The following is a 22,594-nucleotide window of genomic DNA, read 5'->3' on the forward strand; positions in this document are numbered from 1 at the left end:
GCTTGCTCCTGGTCCCCCAGAATTCTGTAAACAATATATTTAAAAAATATACAGTGTATCAGGGTCACATTATTGAGGTGTTGCACTGGTAAAACAAACTTTAAAAAATTAGCTGATTTCAGAAAAATCAAGTTGAGTGACCCTTTCAGATGAACTGCAGTGTGCGTGCATTTGAAAAACAACTATGAAGGGTATCTGCAAAGAGGGGGAAGATGATTGGGCTTTTTTTGACCTTTGATGTAAAAAAATTATTACTGATCTGCCTAAGCTACAGATTGTGCATGGTCTAGTAAAATAAATAGTACTGTATTACCAGTCTGCCTTGTCCTCTTCTGCCCATCCCCCTCCAGTCCTATTTGTTTTATCCACCATTTGTATCTGGTCTTGAGCTAAGATTGTTCCAGCCCCTCCCCCCAAATATTATCTTATGACATAACTGCAAGCCCCTAGCAAATGGGGTCCAACCTGGCTTGTTCCTGTAGGCACTGTTGTAATATTACTAATTGCCTGAAAGGCTACAATTTTTTGGGGGGGGGGATGGTGGCCTAATTTTTTATTTTAGAAATACTGGAGTGGTTGCAGGCTTTGCTTAAAAGCTTGTTGAACACTGAATTGTGGACTGAAATTGCTCAGACTTTAACTTAAGGATTTGGGTTGTGGAATCTTAAGCAGAGATGCTCTTTCTCTTAAATGTTTCTCAGTATTTAACTTAAATACCAAGTAAATATACATCCCTAAAGTTCTAAGCAGACTGAATAAAAATAAAATGCATCCTCTCAGGTTTCACTTCCTCATTACCTGGTATCCTAATCCTACCATCTCTCCAGTTGTCCTCCAGTGTAGACAAAACCTCAATTCTAATCTCAAAAGAAAAAAGGTAGGAAAATAAAGATTCATCTTCTTTTATAATCCTTCCAGATATTAACTATACAAGGCAAATAAACAACAGTCAAAGCCCATTTTTTCTTTTTGCAGGTAACCTTTAGGATCTTTGTTGGATTGATGGTTTTTGGTAGACGAATAGTCAAGGTAGTAAAATCGGTACCAAAATCTATAAGCAGTCTTTACATTTATTAAAAAAAATATGTGAAACGCTTTGACAATCTGTTCTTCCTGGACTTGCTTGCTAACCCCTAAACTTTGGACACTCTAATTGTCTTGGCATATGCAAGGTCAATGCAGATGCCTTCAGATTTCTCTTGAGAGTTAGTATTGTGTAATGTGCTGTGCATAAGTGATAAGAGGAGGAGGAGGAGGAGGAAGAGAAGGAGGAGGATTTAAAATGACTTTTATACTTGACTGTAAGTTTCACTAATGTAGTTACAGATTTGGGGACTTAAAACTCTCAAAGCTTAGAAATGTAGCACAACTAATGAAGTCATACCATTATAATGCAGAGTATATAACTAAACGTGTACAAAAATGACGATTAACAAATCCTTGGCATTTAGAACTTCCAACAATCATTTGAAGTGGTATAACACTAGTATTGTAAGCGACACTGGATAACGCTTTTGGACAGCCTCCCTGCTTCCAATCCCTCCTCCATTCCCTATCCAGCTTTAGTTTTTTTCCCATTGTTTCTTCAAAGGAAAAGTTCTCATCAAGCCATGAGATTCCCTGGGCTAAAGACAAAGTAGGGAATTTTAGAAATTACCACTGGTGTATCCACCAATTCAGCTGCACTAGTGGGAGCTTGGGAACCCTTGCCCCTAGCCGAGGCTCTGGCAGTTTCCAGTCCCCTTGCCACCGAGTTTGTGTGTCTTTGCTGTCCGGTTCAACTGTCATGGTGACAAAGACACAATCTAAATACACCATTGCCCTGGTTTAACTAAAGATGTGATATTAAAGTGATGCAACTTTGTGTGTAGATAAGCCCTGAGCTACAACATGACTGTAAAGGTATTTAGATTGTTTAGATAACTTTTAAGGGGGCTCCCCAATTGTGTTAAGCTATCTTGATTGAAAACTACCTTCACCACCTTTCTTGTAGTCATACCAACTGCAGTGAAAAAGGAGACATGTTAAGGAGACTAAGATAGGTAGATAGAACACCACATCTCTTTGGGTAGCTTTGTAAAGCAAAGTCCTAGTTTTCTTGGTCAGTTTTTGTCCAACAGCATCTACCATTGATTCTAACACCAAGTTTCCATGTTGGTTTTTGGTTTTGTGTCCAAATTCTGTAACAAACATAGTTCCCCGTTATCCAGCATCATAGACTGATCTTATTTAACACTTTCATATCAAATGAAATATTCTTTCTTTCGATCTCCCTACCAATGGAGTATTATTTCTTAAATGTCTCAGTAGCTTGTCAAGGCTAGCTTTATAATTTTCCTTGTTGGAGTTCTATTAGGCTGTGAAATACTGTAGCACTTTTTCTAATGTTCAGCCTAAATTTTTCTTTATTTCATCCACACTATTCTTAACTGTACTCCATGAACCAGCCTCTTCATCTTTACTGTTTACGTTCTTCATGTTATATGCTTCCAAATTCATCTTTCCCAACCCCAGTTATTTCTTAACCAAACTATATGTTTAGGACTCTTAATCTGTGATAATTCAGTCTAGTCACCCCCTCTCTAGCATTTTGTTGCTCTTTCAGGTCTGTCTAACTTGTTTGTCTTTCTAGTTGTGTTGAGAATTGAACACAGAAAAAGGAGCTGTTTTGCCTGATCTGTAATGTGATGTTTCATGTACCGTCCAAAACTGCAGTGATTGCCAGCTTAATCTAACAAATACTATGTTATGTGTGTGCTTCAGCTTTTTGAATAAACAAGCAACATATTTTGAAATTAAGTCTGCTGACTGGGCACATGCACAAAAGTAGACTATAGGCAGTGAGTGGTAGAGTGGCATGGGATCTACCTTCAGCAAATATTCAGTAACTCTTTCTTTGAACTCATCTTTTATTAGCCCCGTCACTTCATTGAATCCATAACATTAGGAAAAATCTTGGGCAGAGTCCTGGATCATACAAACATTTGAGTTGTTCAGAAATAACTCATAGCTTGAATTTTCACTTGCCAGTAAATACATAAGCCAAAAGATAGCTGTTGTTTGAGGTAATTAAAAAGGCAATTCTAAGTTTTATGACTAGAATGACTTTTTGGAATACTCATTCTAAAACCAATTGACTAGATATTTGTTTTCCAATCCAGGAACTGTTTTCCCAAGCTGTTTGCATACTACGTTCTTCATTTTTTTTTTTGCATTACAATGCAGCTTGGTACAGTCAAGAAGCCAAGGAAGATTTTATTGAAAGTGCAGGTTATAATGTTGCACTCTTATCTGTAACTGAATGCTTTATATGTATGTGATTCCTTTTTTAAAGTGTGGAGCCTCAAAATGTTAAAGACAATGGAGACTAAAAAACTGATTGGTAAATCCCTTCAGCCAGCAAGACCTGCACGCCACCTGTCTTCACAGCATGGTAAGTAGCATGGTTAAAATCTGTTCATTTAACAAAGATTTACAGATTACCTGAAGGGAAATTTGAGGTTATGCTGAATGTCTTGAATACATTTCTATTTAAGGCTCATGGTTAAAAATTAGCTATGGGGAACATAGAAACAGCAATACTGGGCCGAACATAAGAACGACCATACTGGGTCAGACTAAAGGTCCATCTAGCCCAGTATCCTGTCTTCCGATGATGGCCAATGCCAGAAGCCCCAGAGGGAATGAAGAGAACAGGTAATCATCAAGTGATCCGTTCCCTGTTGCCCATTCCCAGCTTTTGGCAAACAGAGGCTAGGGACACGATCTCTGCCCATCCTGGCTAATAGCCATTGATGGACCTATTCTCCATGAAATTATCTAGTTCTTTTTTGAACCCTGTTATAGTCTTGGCCTTCACAACATCCTCTAGCAAGGAATTCCACATATTGACTATACATTGTGTGAAAAAATGCTTCCCTTTGTTTGTTTTTAAACCTGTTGCCTGTTAATTTCATTTGGTGACAACCCCCCCCCCCCGTTCTTGTGTTATGAAAAGGAGCAAATAACCCTCCCTTACTTACTTTCTCCACACCAGTCATGATTTTATAGACCTCAGTCATATCCCCCCTTAGTCTCTTTTCCAAGCTGAAAAGTCCCAGTCTTATTAATCTCTCCTCATACAGAAGCTGTTCCATACCCCTAATCATTTTTGTTGCCCTTTTCTGAACCTTTTCCAAGTCAATATATCTTTTTTGTGACCACATCTGCCTGCAGTATTCAAGATGTGGGCATACCATTGATATACAGAAACAGTATGGTATTTTCTGTCTTATTATCTATCCCTTTCTTAATATTTCCCAACGTTCTGTTAGCTTTTTTGACTGCTGCTTCACATTGAGTGGATGTTTTCAGAGAACTATCCACAGTGACTCCGAGATCTCTTTCTTGAGTGGTAACAGCTAATTTAGATCCCATCATTTTATATGTATAATTGGGATTATGTTTTCCAATGTGCATTACTTTGCATTTATCAACACCTTCAGAACTCTTGGGTGAATACCATCTGGTCCTGGTGACTTATTAGTTAATCGATTTGTTCCAAAACCACCTCTAATGACACCTCAATCTGGGATAGTTCCTCAGATTTGTCACCTTAAAAGAATGGCTCAGGTTTTGGGAATCTCCCTCACAGCTTCAGCTGTCAATACCGATACAAAGCATTCATTTAGTTTCTCTGCAATGGCCTTATCGTTCTTGAGTGCTCCTTTAGCATCTTGATCATCCAGTGGTCAATGTAGCCCAGTATCCTGTTTTTGACAGTGGCTGGTGCCAGATGCTTCAGAGGAAATGAACAGACCAGGGCAGTTTGAGTGATCCGTCCCCTGTCATCCAGTTACAGCTTGTGGGAACTTTAGCCTTTCCTTGCATGTGTGCAAAAATATATTCTTAGAGCTTGAATGAGATCCTAAAACACATAACAAATCCAGATGAAAACCATCAAACCATGGTTTGGATCAGGCTTGTTGAAAGGCTTGCAAAGTTTTGTGAACTTGGCCTGAACTCAGTTTGCAATAAAAACCCAAAACTAGATGAATTTTTCTTGGATGTGGCCTCTGTATATATTTATTTGTGGGATGCACCTCTGGATGAGACAGAGTTTTGAAACTTTCTACAAAGCAGTGCCTGTTTGGGGGCCGCTTGAGGGAAGTGTGGATAGCAGACAAATAACAGCATACCTTAGAATCCATAGTGTTATGTTGTTAAGATCCTGCAAGAAATGGGACAGTATCCCATGGTGCAGCATAATGAAAGCATTCAATTAGTACACCTCTACCCCGATGTAACGCTGTCCTCGGGAGCCAAAAAATCTTACCGCGTTATAGGTGAAACCGGGTTATATCGAACTTGCTTTGATCCGCCGGAGCGTGCAGCCCCGCCCCCCCGGAGCGCTGCTTTTCCACGTTATAGCCGAATTCATGTTATATCGGGTCACGTTATATCGGGGTAGAGGTGTAATTGGTAAACTATTTGTTCATTTCTTCATTATTGTCCTCGGATGGTGTGTAAAGTCCTGTTGACAAATGTCTCAAGATATATTCTGAATGGACTCTTTGTTTTTGCTTATTCTTACTCGTGTTCCAACAGCCTCAACAATTACTTTCAACTTCCAACCTGAATTTCCATACAGCACTCAAGTATGTTTACATAGTGAAGTTAGCTGGGTAAGTATTTAAATGAAGACTCAAGTCACCAATGAAAGATATTGGCTGGCTAAATCTATAAATGAATGTCATGAAACTACCATAAATTGTCAATCAATCCATCTGTTAATTAATGAAATAGATACTTTTGCCAGTGAGAGATGTTCTAGAATTGCACACTAAGTAGTTCAGTCCTGGAGATGTTCATGTTTAGTTTGAGGTAGAAAAATTCTTCCCTCACATGTGCACTAAGACATGGATGGTACATCTCCATAAATGACAATGTGGACTTGCAGATCTGGCTTCTCTGCAAGCTTCTTTGTGTGTAGATAGCCGGTCATTTACTCATTTTTTTTTCCTACCCGTTTTATCATGTTTGTTATACTTACGAAGTGGTGGCAGTAATTTTTATATTCCCTTTTATATGAAAATATGTTCAACACATTTGAGGCAGCAAACTTCACAGAATTTGGATTAAAACTTTCCTCCAAATATGCATCCTAAATGTTTGTTAGATAAACTTTTGCTGTGTCTCCTGTGTTTAGGACAGACTATGGTATTTATTGGGTAATTGTGTTCTCAGCTCATCCTGAGGGCCAGCTTAGAAAGATCAGCAAAATGAGCTTGTTCTTTGTACTCTTAACCTCTATTTTGTTCTGACTCTGCATCTGCTTTTTCAATACTAATTCACACTGACTGCCCACTCAAGCAATCACCGTGAACCCCATAACACAAAACTTCTACTAAAATAGACGTAAAAACACATATTTTAACAATACTAAATTATGCTTTTTCTAAAACTCACTGTTGCTGTCTGTGTCTGTTGGAATATATCATGTCCAATCTTACTTGGCGCCTACCATTGGTGTCTTGAATGACCCAGAAAGATTTCAGTAATAAATCAGTGACTTCTTCAAGAATCTCAAGTGTCTGAGCACCACTTCTTTTGCCTTCCATAGATTAATCTAATCTCTACTTTCTGCCTTCCGTGCGCCCCCCCACCCCCAAAAAACAAAAACATGTTGACAAGCATCTGTGGATTATTCATTTGTACTGCAGTAGCACCTAGAGGCCAATAAGGGTTTGAGGCCCACTTTGTCAGGTGTTGTACACAAAAAATGAAAAGACAGTCTCACCCTAAAGATCTTGCAAGCCAAACTGACTCCTTGTTCTAGTGCACTTCCCTGGAAATGACTTGAAATAATGTTGCATAGATCTACAGACTACTTCCTCTTTCAATCCATCCCCATAGCACAGGTGGAAGGTGACCCTTATTTGGACAGCTGCTGTTGAATCCAGTCTTACCTGAGCAACTTTACCATAGTGGTTGATCTGTTAGAGCCTTCACTTCTGTACATACACTTCACTGTAAAAATATGGTAATTCTAATAGCAGATGGGCATGTATCTGGCTTGCAGACACACAGTTGCCTAGCTTGTACCCATAAGCTTGAGTTTTGAAAATTTGACACTTTTTTACATCTGAATCGTCCATGGAGATAGATTCTTGGGGTTTTACACTCCTCAACTCTAAAAGAGAGCGTATCTCCTTTAAAGGGATGGGTATCCAAAATCAGATGTGGGGAGGAGTAATTCAAAGAACTTGCCAGTCCAAGACTTTTATTCACAGCAGTTGAGTGTATAGTTTTTGCAAGATATGTTGGTCAAATCGGTCTCTCTCTTCAAATCTTGGAGGGAATTTAGAGCCTGGTACTTCATCTCTACATGGTTGGATTCAAGTTAAAAATAGTGTGATTGTACCCAGTGTGATGGGGCATCTGGCCCACACTGGCATGCAAGGGGTTACTAGAGCCCTTGGGAGACTGCGTTAGAAGCAGCCAATAGGAGAGGGGATGCGAGGAGCAGCGAATCAGGGCCCAGCAGGCCCATATAAAAAGAGCCGCAGGGCAGCGCAGAGTCAGTTACACCGTGGAGCTCAAGGAGAGAGGACTGGGTGCCTGGCAGGTGGAAGGAAGCTAGCACCCTGGACATAGCAATGCTGGGCAGGAATAGGGGAGCAAGAGTGAGCTCCTGGCTGGCTGCTAGGTCTGGAGTGCTGAGGCCCTGAGTTAAGGGCTAAGAAGGTACTGGGGCTGTGGGGAAGTGGCCCAGGGAAATGTACTGAGGATTTGGAGGGGACTCCGCACGTGTCTGCCATCTACAGGGTCCCTGGGTTGGGACCTGGAGTAGTGGTTGGGCCCGGGTCTCCTCTTTCCTCTCCCCCACTCACCACTGGGGAAGTGGCAGGACAATTGACTGCAGTCGCCCCTAGGGAGGTGGCTGGACAGTTGACTTTCAGGGCCCCTGGAAGGAGGGAGCACAGATCGTGACACAGCTGTGTGCTGTGTCATGAAGAGGATGCTGTGTTTCTTGGAGGACATGGGTCTGGGAGCAGATGTGACAGCAGTTTAGGCACCATCAGGAGAAGGCATACTGACCTGCGGCGCTAATTCCCAAGACAGCCAGCAGGATGCACAGTGTGGTGAGTGGAGCCCCATCACACCCAGACTTTATTTTATGGCTAAGTAAACAAACGTACATATTTGGAAATCAAAATTCAGGTATAGTTCGGAGGTAAAAATATGGATATCAGGTCCATAGTTCACTGCTTCATTACACAGTCATGATAATACAAGGTGATGTGCATAAAGGTGCTTGGCAGTAGTCAAGCAGTCTTTTCTGAGTCACACTAGCAGCAGCAGATGAGTGCTTAGTAATCACACTGTTGCATTCCTCTAGGCTTTTCCTGTGTACATGATTTTTACTCTACAAAGGACATTGTTTCATTTGTTACTGTGCTCTTGCATACTATAGTAATGACAGCAGCAGTATGATACCGACTAGAATTGTGCAGTGCTAGTTTAACATCTAGTCAGCAGCAACATGAGCTATTCTGGATGTGTACAGATATTTATGCTGAGGAGTATCTTGGTTTTTTTGGGTGGTCGTGGAATAAAATATGGCGCACGGGCGTATGCTTCTGCTGTGACCAATGTAAACTTATTCCAAAATATGGCTTCTAAATTAGAAGAGCCTTGCATTTTTCTATTTCCTTGTCTGGAAGAAGATTTACTAGCTTACTTCAAAAGGTAGACTGACAGAAGGAAAAGATTTGTCCTAGAATTCTGGTCCTAACAAACTCATTTGTGTGTGCAGCCAAGAATTCAGAGATACTCTTATCACATTTCAAAGAATCTCTTCTCTAAAGATGTGGCTGAAAACACTACACCCTCTACAGTCTGTGCCGTGTGCCTCAACAAGGCACGTTTTAATGAGCTCAAAGTTCTAAAGCTGTCTTTTGCTGCCTTAGAAGAGAAATCTAGGAACTCCTTAGTGCTTCTGCGTAGTTTTAGAAGGTTCATTTGTGTAGCTGTGTCTCTTAGCCCTGGTCTACACTACGAGTTTAGGTCAAATTTAGCAGCATTAGATCGATTTAACCCTGCACCCGTCCACACGAGGAAGCCATTTTTGTCAACTTAAAGGGCTCTTAAAATCAATTCCTGTACTCCTCCCCGATGAGGGGATTAGCGCTGAAATCGACATCGCCAGGTTGAATTTGGGGTAGTGTGGACGCAATTTGACGGTATTGGCCTCCGGGAGCTATCCAGAGTGCTCCATTGTGACCGCTCTGGACAGCACTCTCAACTCAGATGCACTGGCCAGGTAGACAGGAAAAGCCCTGCGAACTTTTGAATTTCATTTCCTGTTTGGCCAGCGTGGCAAGCTGATCAGCACAGGTGACCATGCAGATCTCAGCAGCAGAGGTGATCATGGAGTCCCAGAATTGCAAAAGAGCTCCAGCATGGACCGAACGGGAGGTACTGGATCTGATCGCTGTATGGGGAGACAAATCCGTGCTATCAGAACTCTGTTCCAAAAGACGAAATGCCAAAATATTTGAAAAAATCTCCAAGGGCATGTAGGACAGAGGCTATAACAGGGACCTGCAGCAGTGCCGCATTAAACTTAAGGTGCTCAGGCAAGCCTACCAAAGAGGCAAATGGCTGCTCTGGGTCAGACCCCTGGACATGCCATTTCTATGATGAGCTGCATGCAATTCTAGGGGGTGCCCCTACAACTACCTCACCCCTATACGTGGACTCCTGCAAGGGAGTCTCATGCAACAGGGATGAGGATTTTGGGGACAAGGAAGATAGCGCACAGCAGGCAAGCAGAGAAACCGTTCTCCCCGACAGCCAGGAATTGTTTATCACCCTGGAGACAATACCCTCCCAACCCGGGCTCCCAGATCTTGAAGGCGGAGAAGGCACCTCTGGTGAGTGTACCTTTGTAAATATAATACATGGTTTAAAAACAAGCGTGTTTAATGATTAATTTGGCCTGACAACTTGGGATGCATTCGCGGCCAGTACAGCTACTGGAAAAGTCTGTTAACATGTCTGGGATGGAGCAGAAATCCTCCAGGGACATCTCAGTGAAGCTCTCCTGGAGGTACTCCCAAAGCCTTTGCAAAAGGTTTCTGGGGAGGGCAGCCTTATTGCGTCCTCCATGGTAGGACCCTTTACCACGCCAGGCCAGTAGCACGTAGTCTGGAATCATTGCATAAGAAAGCATGGCAGTGTATGGTTCCGATGTTTGCTGGCATTCAAGCAACAGCCGTTCTTTATCTCTCTGTGTTATCCTTAGGAGAGTGATATCATTCATGGTCACCTGGTTGAAAAAGGGGAATTTTATTAAGGGGACATTCAGAGGTGGCCGTTCCTGCTGTGCTGTTTGCCTGTGGCTGAAAAGAAATCATCCCCGCTGTTAGCCACGCGGTTGGGAGAGGGGTGAAGCGCTTATCCCAGGGAATTGGATGTGTGTGTGGGGGTTAGTTGGGTTTGTGCTGCATGTTAACCCGAAAAACACAGCCCCTCCTTTTAAATGGCCAACCCATTTTAAACGGCCAACCCAATGGGTGCTTGGTATGGGAAATGAGGGCGCTGCTGTTTGAAACCATCCCCACATGTTATGAAGGTTAAAGAAGCCAAAAGACTGTGGCTTACCATGGCTGCCTGCAAGCCGAATTCTGTTGCCTGGCTCTGCGTGTATGATCTCTCACACCAAACTGGCAGGCCCTCAATATAAGAGGCAAAATGCGACCTTGTAAAGAAAGCACATGTGCTATGTAATGTTAACAGCTTGGTTTACTGTCAGAGTCTACCCATTGTTCTCTAAAATGTCTTTAAATACTACTCTCCTTTTTTTTCCTACTGCAGCTGCAAATGTTTCAACGCTCCCCCTATCATCTCCGTCCCAGAGGCTAGCGCAGATAAGAAGGCGAAAAAAACGCACTTGTGATGAAATGTTCTCTGAGCTCATGCAGTCCTCCAGCACTAAAAGAGCCCAGCAGAATGCGTGGAGGCAGACAATGTCAGAGTCCAGGAAAGCACAAAATGAACATGAGGACAGGAGGGATGCGCGAGAGGATAGATGGCTGGAGGAAGAGGATAGGTGGCAGCAGCATGATGAGAGGAGGCAGGATGCAATGCTGAGGCTACTGGAGGATCAAACTGATATGCTTCGGCGTCTGGTTGAGGTGCAGGATAGGCAGCAGGAGCACAGACCGCTGCTGCAGCCCCTGTGTAACCAACCGCTCTCCTCCTCAAGTTCCATAGCCTTCTCACCCAGACGCCCAAGAACGCGGGGGGCGGAGACCTCCGGGCACCCAACTACTCCACCCCAGAGGACTGCCCAAGCAACAGAAGGCTGGCATTCAATAAGTTTTGAAGTGCAGTGTCGCCTTGTCCTTTCCTCCTCCCCTCCTCCACCACCCCATCCGGTGCTTCCCTCCTACCCCACCCCCTCCCGGGCTACCTTGGCAGTTATCCCCCCTATTTGTGTGACGAATTAATAAAGAATGCATGAATTTGAAACAACAGTGACTTTATTGCCTCTGCAAGCGGTGATCGAAGGGGGGGGCGGAGGGGAGGGCAGTTGGTTTACAGGGAAGTAGAGTGAACCAAGGGGGAGAGTTTTCATTGAGGAGAAACAAACAGAACTGTCACACCGAAGCCTGGCCAGTCATGAAACTGGTTTTCAAAGCTTCTCTGATCCGCAGCGTGCCCTGCTGTGCTCTTCTAATCGCCCTGGTGTCTGGCTGCACGTAATCAGTGGCCGGGTGATTTGCCTCAACCTCCCACCCCGCCATAAACATCTCCCCCTTAGTCTCACAGATATTGTGGAGCACACAGCAAGCAGCAATAACAATGGGAATATTGGTTTCGCTGAGGTCTAACCGAGTCAGTAAACTGCGCCAGCGTGCTTTTAAACATCCAAATGCACATTCTACCACCATTCTGCACTTGGTCAGCCTATAGTTGAACAGCTCCTGACTACTGTCCAGGGTGCCTGTGTATAGCTTCAGGCACCCTGGACAGTAGTCAGGAGCTTCTGAGCCATGGCATTAAGGGGTAGGCTGGGTCCCCAAGGATAACTATAGGCATTTCAACATCCCCAACGGTTATTTTCTGGTCTGGAAAGTAAGTTCCTTGCTGCAGCTGTTCAGACGGGCCAGAGTTACTGAAGATGTGAGCGTCATGTACCTTTCCCGGCCATCCCACGTTGATGTTGGTGAAATGTCCCTTGTGATCCACCAGTGCTTGCAGCACCATTGAAAAGTACCCCTTTCGGTTTATGTACTGGCTGTCTTGGTGGTCCAGTCCCAAGATAGGGATATGCGTTCTGTCTATCGCCCCACCACAGTTAGGGAATCCCATTGCAGCAAAGCCATCCACTATGACCTGCACATTTCTCAGAGTCACTACCCTTGATAGCAGCAGCTCAGTGATTGCGTTGGCTACTTGGATCACAGTAGATTTGCCTACTCCAAATTGATTCCCGACTGACTGGTAGCTGTCTGGCGTTGCAGGCTTCCAGAGGGCTATCGCCACTCGCTTCTCAACTGTGAGGGCTGCTCTCATCTTGGTATTATTGCGCTTCAGGGCAGGGGAAAGCAAGTCACAAAGTTCCATGAAAGTGCCCTTACACATGCCAAAGTTTCGCAGCCACTGGGAATCAAGCCAGACCCGCAACACTATGCGGTCCCACCAGTCTGTGCTTGTTTCCCGGGCCCAGAGTCGGCGTTCCACGGCATGAACCTGCCCCATTACCACCATGATGTCCAAATTGCCAGGGCCCGTGCTTTGAGAGAAGTGTGTGTCCATGTCCTCATCACTCTAGTCACCGCGCTGCCATCGCCTCCTCGCCTGCTTTTGCAGGTTCTGGTTTTGCATATACTGCAGGATAATGCGCGAGGTGTTTACAATGCTCATAACTGCTGCAGTGATCTGAGCGGGCTCCATGCTTGCCATGGTATGGCGTCTGCAGGAGAGCAGAGTTGCAGGGGAAGCAGTGGTTGGATGACCAGTTTTGCAGACCTACTGCACCATCTGCTGCCAGGACACAACAGCTGAGCGGGCTGCACGCCTGCCGTGGTATGGCGAGACAAGAACAGGAGAGCAGAGTTGCAGCAGAAGCGGCGGATGACGACGGTCATGTAGAGGACCTGCGAGATCACCAGGAGAGCAGAGTGGCAGTGGATGCAGTGGTCGGAATGCCAGGTTTTCTGACCTATTGCACCGTCTGCAGCTAGAGCAGGAGAGCAGAGTGGTAGCGGAAGCGGTCGTTCGATGACGACGGTTAGCAGTCCTACTGCACCATCTACTGAAATCAGTATGGTGTCCGCATGGAAAAAAGGCGCAAAACAATTGTCTGCCGTTGCTTTCAAAGAGGGAGGGGTGACTGATGACGTGTACCCAAAACCACCCACGACAATGTTTTTGCCCCATCAGGCATTGGGAGCTCAACCCAGAATTCCAGTGGGCGGCGGAGACTGCGGGAACTGTGGGATAGCTACTCACAGTGCAACGCTCCGAAAGTCGACGCTAGCCTTGGTACTGTGGATGCACTCTGCCGACTTAATGCGCTTAGTGGGGACACACACAATTGACTGTATAAAATCGCTTCCTAAAAAATCGACTTCTATAAATACGACCTAATTTCGTAGTGTAGACATACCCTAAATCCGCTGTATTAGAAGTCAGTGTTCTTACCTAGTTCTTCAACCAAAAATGGCTTTTTAATGGACTTTACTTAGCCATGCTGGTGAGGATCATTCACATAATTGCTGTTATCTGAAGATACTTGGTAGAAAAGATGAGTGGCCATCTGACCTTTTTTGCCCTCTGAGTTAGAAGATTGTTTATCTTTCTAATTTTTATTTGTACAAGGTTGATTGTAAACACTACAATATCTTCACCTGTTTCTGCGAAATAAACGGATAATTAAACACTAAAAGAGCCCACATTCTATTTTCTGAGTTGGAGGAATCAACTGCTTTAGAATGTTCAGCCTTGATCACATATAGTGATACATGTCACGATGCATGGGTCCATCACAGTGTATAGTTTTGGACAAACAAATACAAGCAAGAAACTTCTTCTCTTGCACATTCTATTCTAGTCTTGTTGGCAGTATTCGAGACAAACTATGACCTCCTGGAACTTTCTATCAATCTAGATGTTTGGCTATAGCCAAGGACCACATAGTGTGGCTTATAGAGGTGGGTGCCAGAGTAGCCTCTGCACTCATGGAACGTCGCTTGGCTGTGTCCTGTCCCATCCTCTTGCTTAAAATGGTGTAGCCAGAAGGCTGCTCCCAGTTATAATGCCTGCCAACAGTCCTAAGGATCATCAAGGAGTATGGACACACTGATCTTGCCCCCTGTGCTCTGGCTACTTTTCACTACATTTGCATCATAGGAGCTTCTATGCCACAGGATGATTCTCTAAACAAGGAGGCCTTTCAGTAGATACTTATGCTGGCTTTAGGGCCAGAATCTAGTGTGTAGCACAATCACAATATACCCCAATATCTGGGCCTCAACACTCTTTATAGGAGGAATTCTGTAGGGTAGATCCATAAGGCTGCAAAAGCTACCCATCTGCAGCTTGTCTATAGTGATAATGAATTACAGCCCCCATTTCTGGAATGATTCCCTTTGAAGAATACACCATCTGTTTAAGTTAGAATTGGAACATTAATAACTGAGATTTCAGAAACTTTAACTCTGCATTAAGAACTTTTATGGCAGAATGTTGATGTTCCACATGTGGTCTAGATAATACTACTTCAGGCTAGGGTAGTCTAGATAATGCATCTTCAGGCTAGGCTACTGCAACTCTGTAGCAGGGTTAGATAGTCACCATAATAAGGCAGAAGACTGTACAGGCAGCAGCAGTGCGCCTTCTAAAGTAAAGGCAGATGCAAAAAAAATGACTGTTCTTTGCAAATGCCACTCAGAATGAAGCAAAAGGCCCTCAGCCAAATTGCAAAGCCACTGGCGGGGAGGGGGCTGAGATCCAGCAATTTATTGGAGGGTGGGGTAGTCTCCTACACACATGCATTCCAAGGATGTTGCAGATGAAGATACCCAGGCTTAGACTGTTAAGTTCTGGGGTTGGTATTCTGGTTACAGAGATCCTTGCTAGGAGGGAAGACTTAAGACCATGTCTCGGTGGTTTAGATTTAAACATAAGACTTTCCATCCTCTCCTTTAGAAAAAAGACTTTCCTTCTCTCCTCATCCTCTTTTCCCCCTACCTTCCACCCCACAGAAATAACACTTAACTGCCCTGCTGAAAAATGCTGCTAATTGTGGTTCTTACCTGAAAAGTAATTCTAAAATGGCACCAGAGGGTTCCATCTTTGTGTTTAAAAGATTGCTGTCTCAAATGTGCTCAGTTTCCAAGGAAATGTTTCTTCTAACTTCCAGTTCTGTAAATTCCAGTGTGGGAGCAGAATAAAGCTGCTTTATGTTATTGTTAGGGCCCTACCAAATTCATGGCCATGAAAAACGCACTATGGACCATGAAATCTGGTCTCTCCGCATGAAATCTGGTCTTTTGTGTGCTTTTATCCTGTACTATACAGATTTAACAGGGGAGACCAGTGTTTCTCAAATTGGGGGTCCTGACCCAAAAGGGAGTTTCAGGGGGTTGCAAGGTTATTTGGGGGGTGTGTGTCCCGGTATTGCCACCCTTACTTCTGCGCTGCCTTCAGAGCTGGGCGGCAAGAGAGGGCGGCTGTTGACCGGCTCTGAAGGCAGCACCCCGCTAGCAGCCGTGCAGAAGTAAGGGTTGCAATACCATACCATGCTAGGGCCCAGCTCTGCAGGCAGCAGTGCAGAAGTAAGGGTGACAATACCATACCATGCCATCCTTACTTCTGCGCTGCTGCTGCCAGCAGCTCTGCCTTCAGAGCTGGGCTTCCAGCCAACAGCCATTGCTCTCTGGCTGCCCAGCCGTGAAGGCAGTGCCACCACCCGCAGTAGCACAGAAGTGAGGGTAGCAGTACCACAACCCCACCTACAATTACTTTGCAACCCCCCCCCCCCACACACACACAACTCCTTTTTGGGTCAGGACCCCTACAATTACAACACTGTGAAATTGCAGATTTAAAGGACTGAAATCATGAAATTTGATATTTTTTTTTAAATCCTACATGCCAAAATGGACTGTGAATTTGGTAGGCCTCTAGTTGTTATGTATATTCACTAACACTAATAGTAAAAGTTCTACAGGTTCTTGAGGCTAGTCTACTTCATAGCTGTACTTCTCCAGCAGTGCAGCTCCTGCTCAGTTATTTCTATGCTATAGCTTCCACTACTGGCAGCAATGGTGGAGCTGTGCCAGTTATGAATTATAGGCCAGAGTAGACACTGCCTCAGTTTCATCTGTGCAACCCTGTCTTTCAAACTGTGCCTATAGTATCTTCATGAGTCCTGCATAGGTGTCACTGACTGAAACTGAGTTAAAAATGAACAATGATTAGAAGAAGCCAGTTTTCTCTTAAATGTGTTGGCTGTGAAGAACTAGTGTAATGCCAACAGATCCCGGTCGTCAGCGGGCAGGATCGAATCTGGGACCTCTAGAGCTTAGTGCATGAACCTCTACAGCACGAGCTAAAAGCCAACTGGCTCTTAGCTAAGGATGTAGAGCCGACTCATTCTGTGTCTCTGTCTCTGTCTTGTGGTCTCGGTGCCAGTAGATGGGATAAAACACCACACCCAGGAGATTTGTGGGTTACACTAGCAGGGAGTGTACCCTGGAGGGAAGAAAACCCATCCCCCAAAAACCTACCTTACTGACAAGGGAACAAATTCCAGAATTACACCGTGCTGTGGATTGTCCATGACCTTCATAACCATAAAAGCCAACTTGACTATTGTATTGAAACTAATCACTGCAGATTTACTTGAAACAATATAACTTTGCTATTTTTTTTTTCATTTCAGTTTGTCAGAAGGAAATTCCTGGATTTGATGATGCATTTTTGGAAACGCTTATGAAACTTGAATAAATTGCATGTTCTTCTCTTCATGTTTTAGTGGTATGAGGGTACTGGAATGCAGGTCTTAAATCAAACTGTGATCCCTAGTCAACCAGAGTGCCAGAAGTCTGAAACCAAGAAAGGTAAGCTTTGTTTTAGTCTTGGGGGAATTCTGCGCCACTGCACATGAACAGAATTTATGTCCCCCGCAGATTTCTTTGCTTCCCTTCAGAAAAATGACTTTCTGACGGGGAAGCAAAGGGAAGCCACAAGAGCGGTCATGCGACCCTCTCCAGCAGCATGTTTCGGGTGCCCAGGGCAGCCAGCGGAGAGGTAAATCACCGTGGGGCAGGGGGTGGCACTGGGGAAGACCTGGCTGGTGGCTCCTACCCTGCGCCAGGCTCAGCTACTAGTCCCGGCTGGGCTGGGGAGGATAGGACTTCCTCTTTCCCTGCATGGCATCCGGGGCTAAGTCAGACCCACCCCCAGATTTCCCCTCCAGCTGCAGGAAGCTGTGCAAACTCTCCTGCTTCCTGCACCCATCGCTCCTCAGTTGCAGGGGGAGGGATCCCTGTACAGGGAGCTGCTCTCCCATCTGCCCAACCGCTGTGCATCCAGACTCCCTCATACCCAGACCCTCCTGCCGAGCCTTACCCCCACACACACTCAAACTCCCCCCCCTCCCCCGATGAGCCACCCAGATCCCCACCCCACCGAGCCCCAGCCAGCTGCACCTGGATCCCCACCCCACTGAGTCTCAACCACCTTCACCTGGACCCCCCTGAAGAGTCCCATTATTGTTGCACCCAGTAGCCCCTAACAAGACCCTGTGCATCCTGATTCCTCCCCCCTGCACCCGGATCTCCCATTGAGCCGCCTGCACCCAGATTGCCCCACACAGAACTCTCTCAACCCACGCCTGGATCCCCCCACACTAAGCCCCTCCACACTTGGCTCCTACCTGGCATGGAGGGGCAGAGCCCTGGGGTATTATTGGGGCAGGCCTGGTCCTTGCGCTGTGTTGGGTTGGGTGCAGCCTCACCGCTGAGTCCGTGTCCCGGGGGGAGCTGCACAGTGATCTCCTACCTCGGTGCAGCCAGTGGCCTGTGCTCTCCAATGCTATGCTGGAGCCTCCACATTTATTTGACAAAATTTGCAGAATTTTAAAATATTGTGCGCAGAATTTTTATTTTTTGGCGCAGAATGCCCTCAGGAGTATTTGTTTATATGTAGATCAATGTTTGAATTACCAGCTTCCAAGGTAACGGAAAATATGAACTCTGAAAAGGTACATATGCTTGTTCCAGATATCAGTCTTTGCTTAGAGGTGATGCTTTCCTCCCATATGTGGATTGGGCTATGTGAAGGAGCCAGGCTTTTGGAACCTTGCTACTTTGGTGTAGAAGTAGTACAGCAAACTTAAAACTCTGGTAGTGTCATCTGACCTTGCCATAACTGCAGAAAAACTCCATTGGGAGGCATGTTTGGGTTTCAGGGCTTGTATGGTATAGCTAGATTGATATAGCTGCATTGGTGCAATAGCTGACTAGCACAGATGTGGTAAGTTTACACCAGTGCAATTTAGTGTGGCCATAACAGTACAAAACAAAATCCCAGTTAGACAAGCCCTAAGCATAGCTATCAATATTTGTTCAGCTTCATGCATTACACTCATGTGAAGTTTTGTGAGCTAGCTCATTACACTTACCCGTTTGCAAGGTTGCATGTAAGTTCATCTCTTAAGTTCATGCTGGTTTAAGGCATCAGCTTGGTTGCCCTGGTGAATGTAAATCTTCAGTTTATCTGCAGGGAAAGCTTACTACACATACTGCCCTGAGAGCATGTCTTAACACTGATCTGGAGGAATTTCCCTTAGCGTTAACAGGTAAATCAGTCTCCATGGCTAGTTCTGGGTGTCTCTGCACAATATGCTAGTTAGTGCAAATTATGGGAGTTTGTGGTGTAAGATCTGGAACTGAGATCCACCAAATTCATTTTGTATAGGAACTCTGAAACATCCATTTTTAGCAGTAACTTCAATCTCTCCTGAGCGGTATTGGATTCAAACTGGTGATCTATACATGAAATACTTTGTAGTTCACTAGTAATGACCTGAAGCAGCTAGTCCTTCCAAAATCACTCTTTTAAGAGTAGGTGTATATTGCACATGCACACAAGGTGCACCCTTTTCACACAAAAAGCTCTTAGAAAAGTCAAGCACTCCAAAATTGGGAAATGCCAGCATTTAAGCTGCTTTGCAAATATCACTGTTTAACAAATAACTTTATAGTAATCTGTTTGTGTATAATCCTGTGTTTGCAGAAAGAATTAAATACAGCAGAGATTTCCTCTTAAAGCTTTCAAGTGTTTCACTCTCTCAAAAGAAGCCGGAATTTCTTCCTGATCATCCTATTGTACTTGAAAAACCAGTAAGTGTATTCTTGCAATTTAAACCAAGCAGTGAAAAGCAGTCTTGCAGGTTGCCAACTGTCAGTGTTGATTGAGCAAAGTTTAACTTTTTAAAAAATCTGTTTGCAGAGGTACATGATGCAGTTATAACATTATTACTGTAGCACCTTGAGTCCCCAGTTGGATTGGCATTTTATTATGACAGAATAACTATGGTGCTCCATAGTGCTTCCAGCTGTCAGTTCCTTTGTTGCCTCTTAACAATGGCTGAGGTCTTAACCTTGTTTAACTGTACCGTGCTCGGCTTCTTCAGCTTTCCTTCTTAATAGCTATCAAATATGTCTTCAGTTTGGCGTGGTATACTTTACCTAATCTCTTCTTGCTGTTGGCAACTTTAAAAAATAAATAAATAAAAAGTCAGTCTTAAACTTGCATGACCCAGGTTTGATCTAAAAGTGTTGTGATTTGGGGATTTCTCAGCTCCCAAATCCTCAAATATTTTTCTGTAGTCATTATTTACTCGTACTGAATATTTCTCTCTCTCCATTTTTGGCCTGCAGCAAACTTTCCATTACAAACGCTTTCCCCGTTTACAAACAATGAATTGGCCATGTTTTTGTGAGAATGAGTCCAGGGTTTAAGAACCCAAACTTTTTCTTGGTATCCTCAGATACCTTGTAAAAACGCCACCTTAAACTGGTATAAATGGCATTCAAGAAGAAAGTCTTGTACAAATCAGGATAGACCATCTTTCTCAAGGTATCCAACACCTTTAAATAATAATATTAATAGTAATAATACCTAGCGCTGACATAGCCTTAAGTGCCTTAATATACCACCTTGTTGGAGTGTAGAGCAAGTACGCATTCCCTTTGCATTAAATCCATGAATTAACACCTGCTCTGCTCTGATGGTCAGTATTCCTGCATAAATTCAGCTCATTCTGTGCCTGTTGGGGAAGAAGTGGATGGTGAGCAGGACAGCAGGGAGTGCCACCTTGACACCAGGAGCTGGGGAAACTCTCTGGATGCCAAATGAATTTGTGCTACAACAGAGGAGGAATGGATTTTTCACATCCTTCCTAGAGAATGCTGTGGCCATTCTATTTAAGAAACCATCCAGTACTACAATGGGGTATTTTTTAAGAATGTGGAGATGACTTCTCTTGTGGTTCAGATGCAAGTACCAATCATCTTCCAGTCAGCAAAGAACAGGCAACAATTTCTGCATACTGTCAAGACACAGACTGATAAACTCCGGGACCCAAGCTCTTAATACTGGCTTCTTGGAGTTTTTTCTGGTATTTGGTGGTGGAGGTTTCTATAGCTGGACTTCTCCGGACACAGTTCAACATCACCTGATTGCATACTTCTGGATTTGCCTCTAAGAAAATCTATCTGCAATGCTGTACTGAGAGCTTTCATTTTTGTGAGAACATAAATCCAAGTTGTGGAAGAAGGCCTGCATATGCCTCTTCTGTCCTTGAAGAGACTGGTTACTTTTAGGAACTTTCTCTATATGGAGACAGCCTAGGATCAAGCTAATGCTGCCTTTATTGATGTGACTGTGAGATAAGCTGCAACCAGACACATTTGGCTGTGAGCCCTCATCTGGAGGTGCATTAGAATCTTGCAGCTCTGTCTGTGGGATGTTGTGTTAGTGAACTGAGTTTTGCCCATATCACTCCAGAATCAGGGCACTTCTGTCAACAAGCCTAGGATCCCTCTTTCTGCTAATGTCTCTAGAGAATAAAGCTTGTGAAGCTTGCTGGTAATCAGGGGTGAAAATTCTGTCAAGTTTCTTGGCATGAGTTTCCCAGCACTGTACAGCAGGCTGTGTTCTGCAAGAATATTCTCCATCCATTTACAAGCAAACTGCTTGTCTTTCTCTTGTAACCAAGTACACCTCTACCTTGATATAACGTGACCCGATATAACACACATTCGAATATAACTCGGTAAAGCAGTGCTCCGGGGGGGAGGGGCTGCGCACTCCGGCGCAGCAAAGCAAGTTCGATATAACGCGGTTTCATCTATAACGCGGTAAGATTTTTTTGGCTCCCGAGGACAGTGTTGTATTGGGGTAGAGGTGTATATAAGACCCTCCTTAAAAGTTTTTTGACCTATTTAAGGTAGACCAGTTTCTCATCAACACCTGGGTTTTTGCAGGATTTGAAGCATTAAAGCCCTATTTTACGAGCATTGTAATCCTGACAGACTGATGGGAGGGTCCTCCTCTTTTTGTGAGCTCAGATCTCTCACAGGGACACTTTCTGGTGGTGGTGACTACTGCTGTTTACCGTAGTGACGATTTAAACAAAATTCCTCAGGGATATGGAGACATCTTTGAATTTCTTCACAGGTTATAGAACTCGGTCTTTTATTTTACTTGGTTCACATGCCTATCTCCAGGAGATCCACTTGGAATTTTTCTTCTGAAATCCGTATCCAGTGGGCTGGGCTTTGTATCCAAGAAAACAATGTCTAAATGACTACATGCATTTCTTTTTGCTACAACCTAGTAGACTGCAACTTCACTGCTTATCTAATCAGAAGGAATGCCTGCTTCTGCAGCCAATCTCTGGTCTGCTTCTGGTCAGGAGACTTATAGAACAGCGATGAGTTCCATGTACACTTTTATGTACTTACTTTTTGTCTTGAAGACAAGTTTAAGGCTTCATTTGTTGGTGTTGGAGAACCTGCACCCAGGGCAGGGGAGTCCAACAATCTAGTCCCCTGGTTTATTTCTGAATGGTTTCTCTTAAGTTTCTATCATAGGCGCTAACTCCGTGGGTGCTCCGGGGCTCAATCACTGATGGGGGGGGGGAGGGGAGTGCTCAGCACCCACAAGCCACAGCTGTTTGGGGGGCCCCGGGGCTGGCCACTGATCAGCTGTTTGGCAGCTGGCGGGAGGTGCTCGTGGGAGGGTGGAGAGCAGTAGGTGGGGGGTCTTGGGGGAGGGGGCGGAGAGGCGGGAAGAGGTGGAGCCGAGGGCAGGGCCTTGGCAAGGGGTGGAGTGGGGGCGGGGCCTCGGTGGAGCAGGGTTGGAGCACCCCGCAGGAAAAATAAGTCAGCACCTGTGGTTTCTATATTTAAGTTTTGTTATTCCTCTATTTTAAAAACAAGACTTATGCACCTTGAAAAAGTAAATATTGATTCCTCTCTACTGCAACTGGTTTGTTTTTTTCATTGATAATTTTGTGACGCTACTT

General features: G+C 44.4%; 1 protein-coding gene across 1 annotated transcript in view; it reads left to right on the top strand.

Annotated features, from left to right (window-relative positions):
• The first annotated feature begins 3,348 nt into the window (after positions 1-3,348).
• C2H8orf88 (chromosome 2 C8orf88 homolog) overlaps positions 3,349-22,594 on the top strand; it is a 54,605-nt gene continuing 35,359 nt past the window's right edge. The window contains exons 1-4 of the mRNA XM_065399437.1: positions 3,349-3,433; positions 5,587-5,663; positions 17,033-17,117; positions 19,297-19,403. Coding sequence (XP_065255509.1) covers positions 3,349-3,433; positions 5,587-5,663; positions 17,033-17,117; positions 19,297-19,403 — 354 coding nt within the window. The remainder of the gene's footprint in view (positions 3,434-5,586; positions 5,664-17,032; positions 17,118-19,296; positions 19,404-22,594) is intronic.

This window comes from Emys orbicularis, chromosome 2 (genome assembly GCF_028017835.1).
Source record: "Emys orbicularis isolate rEmyOrb1 chromosome 2, rEmyOrb1.hap1, whole genome shotgun sequence".
Lineage (NCBI taxonomy): Eukaryota > Metazoa > Chordata > Testudines > Emydidae > Emys > Emys orbicularis.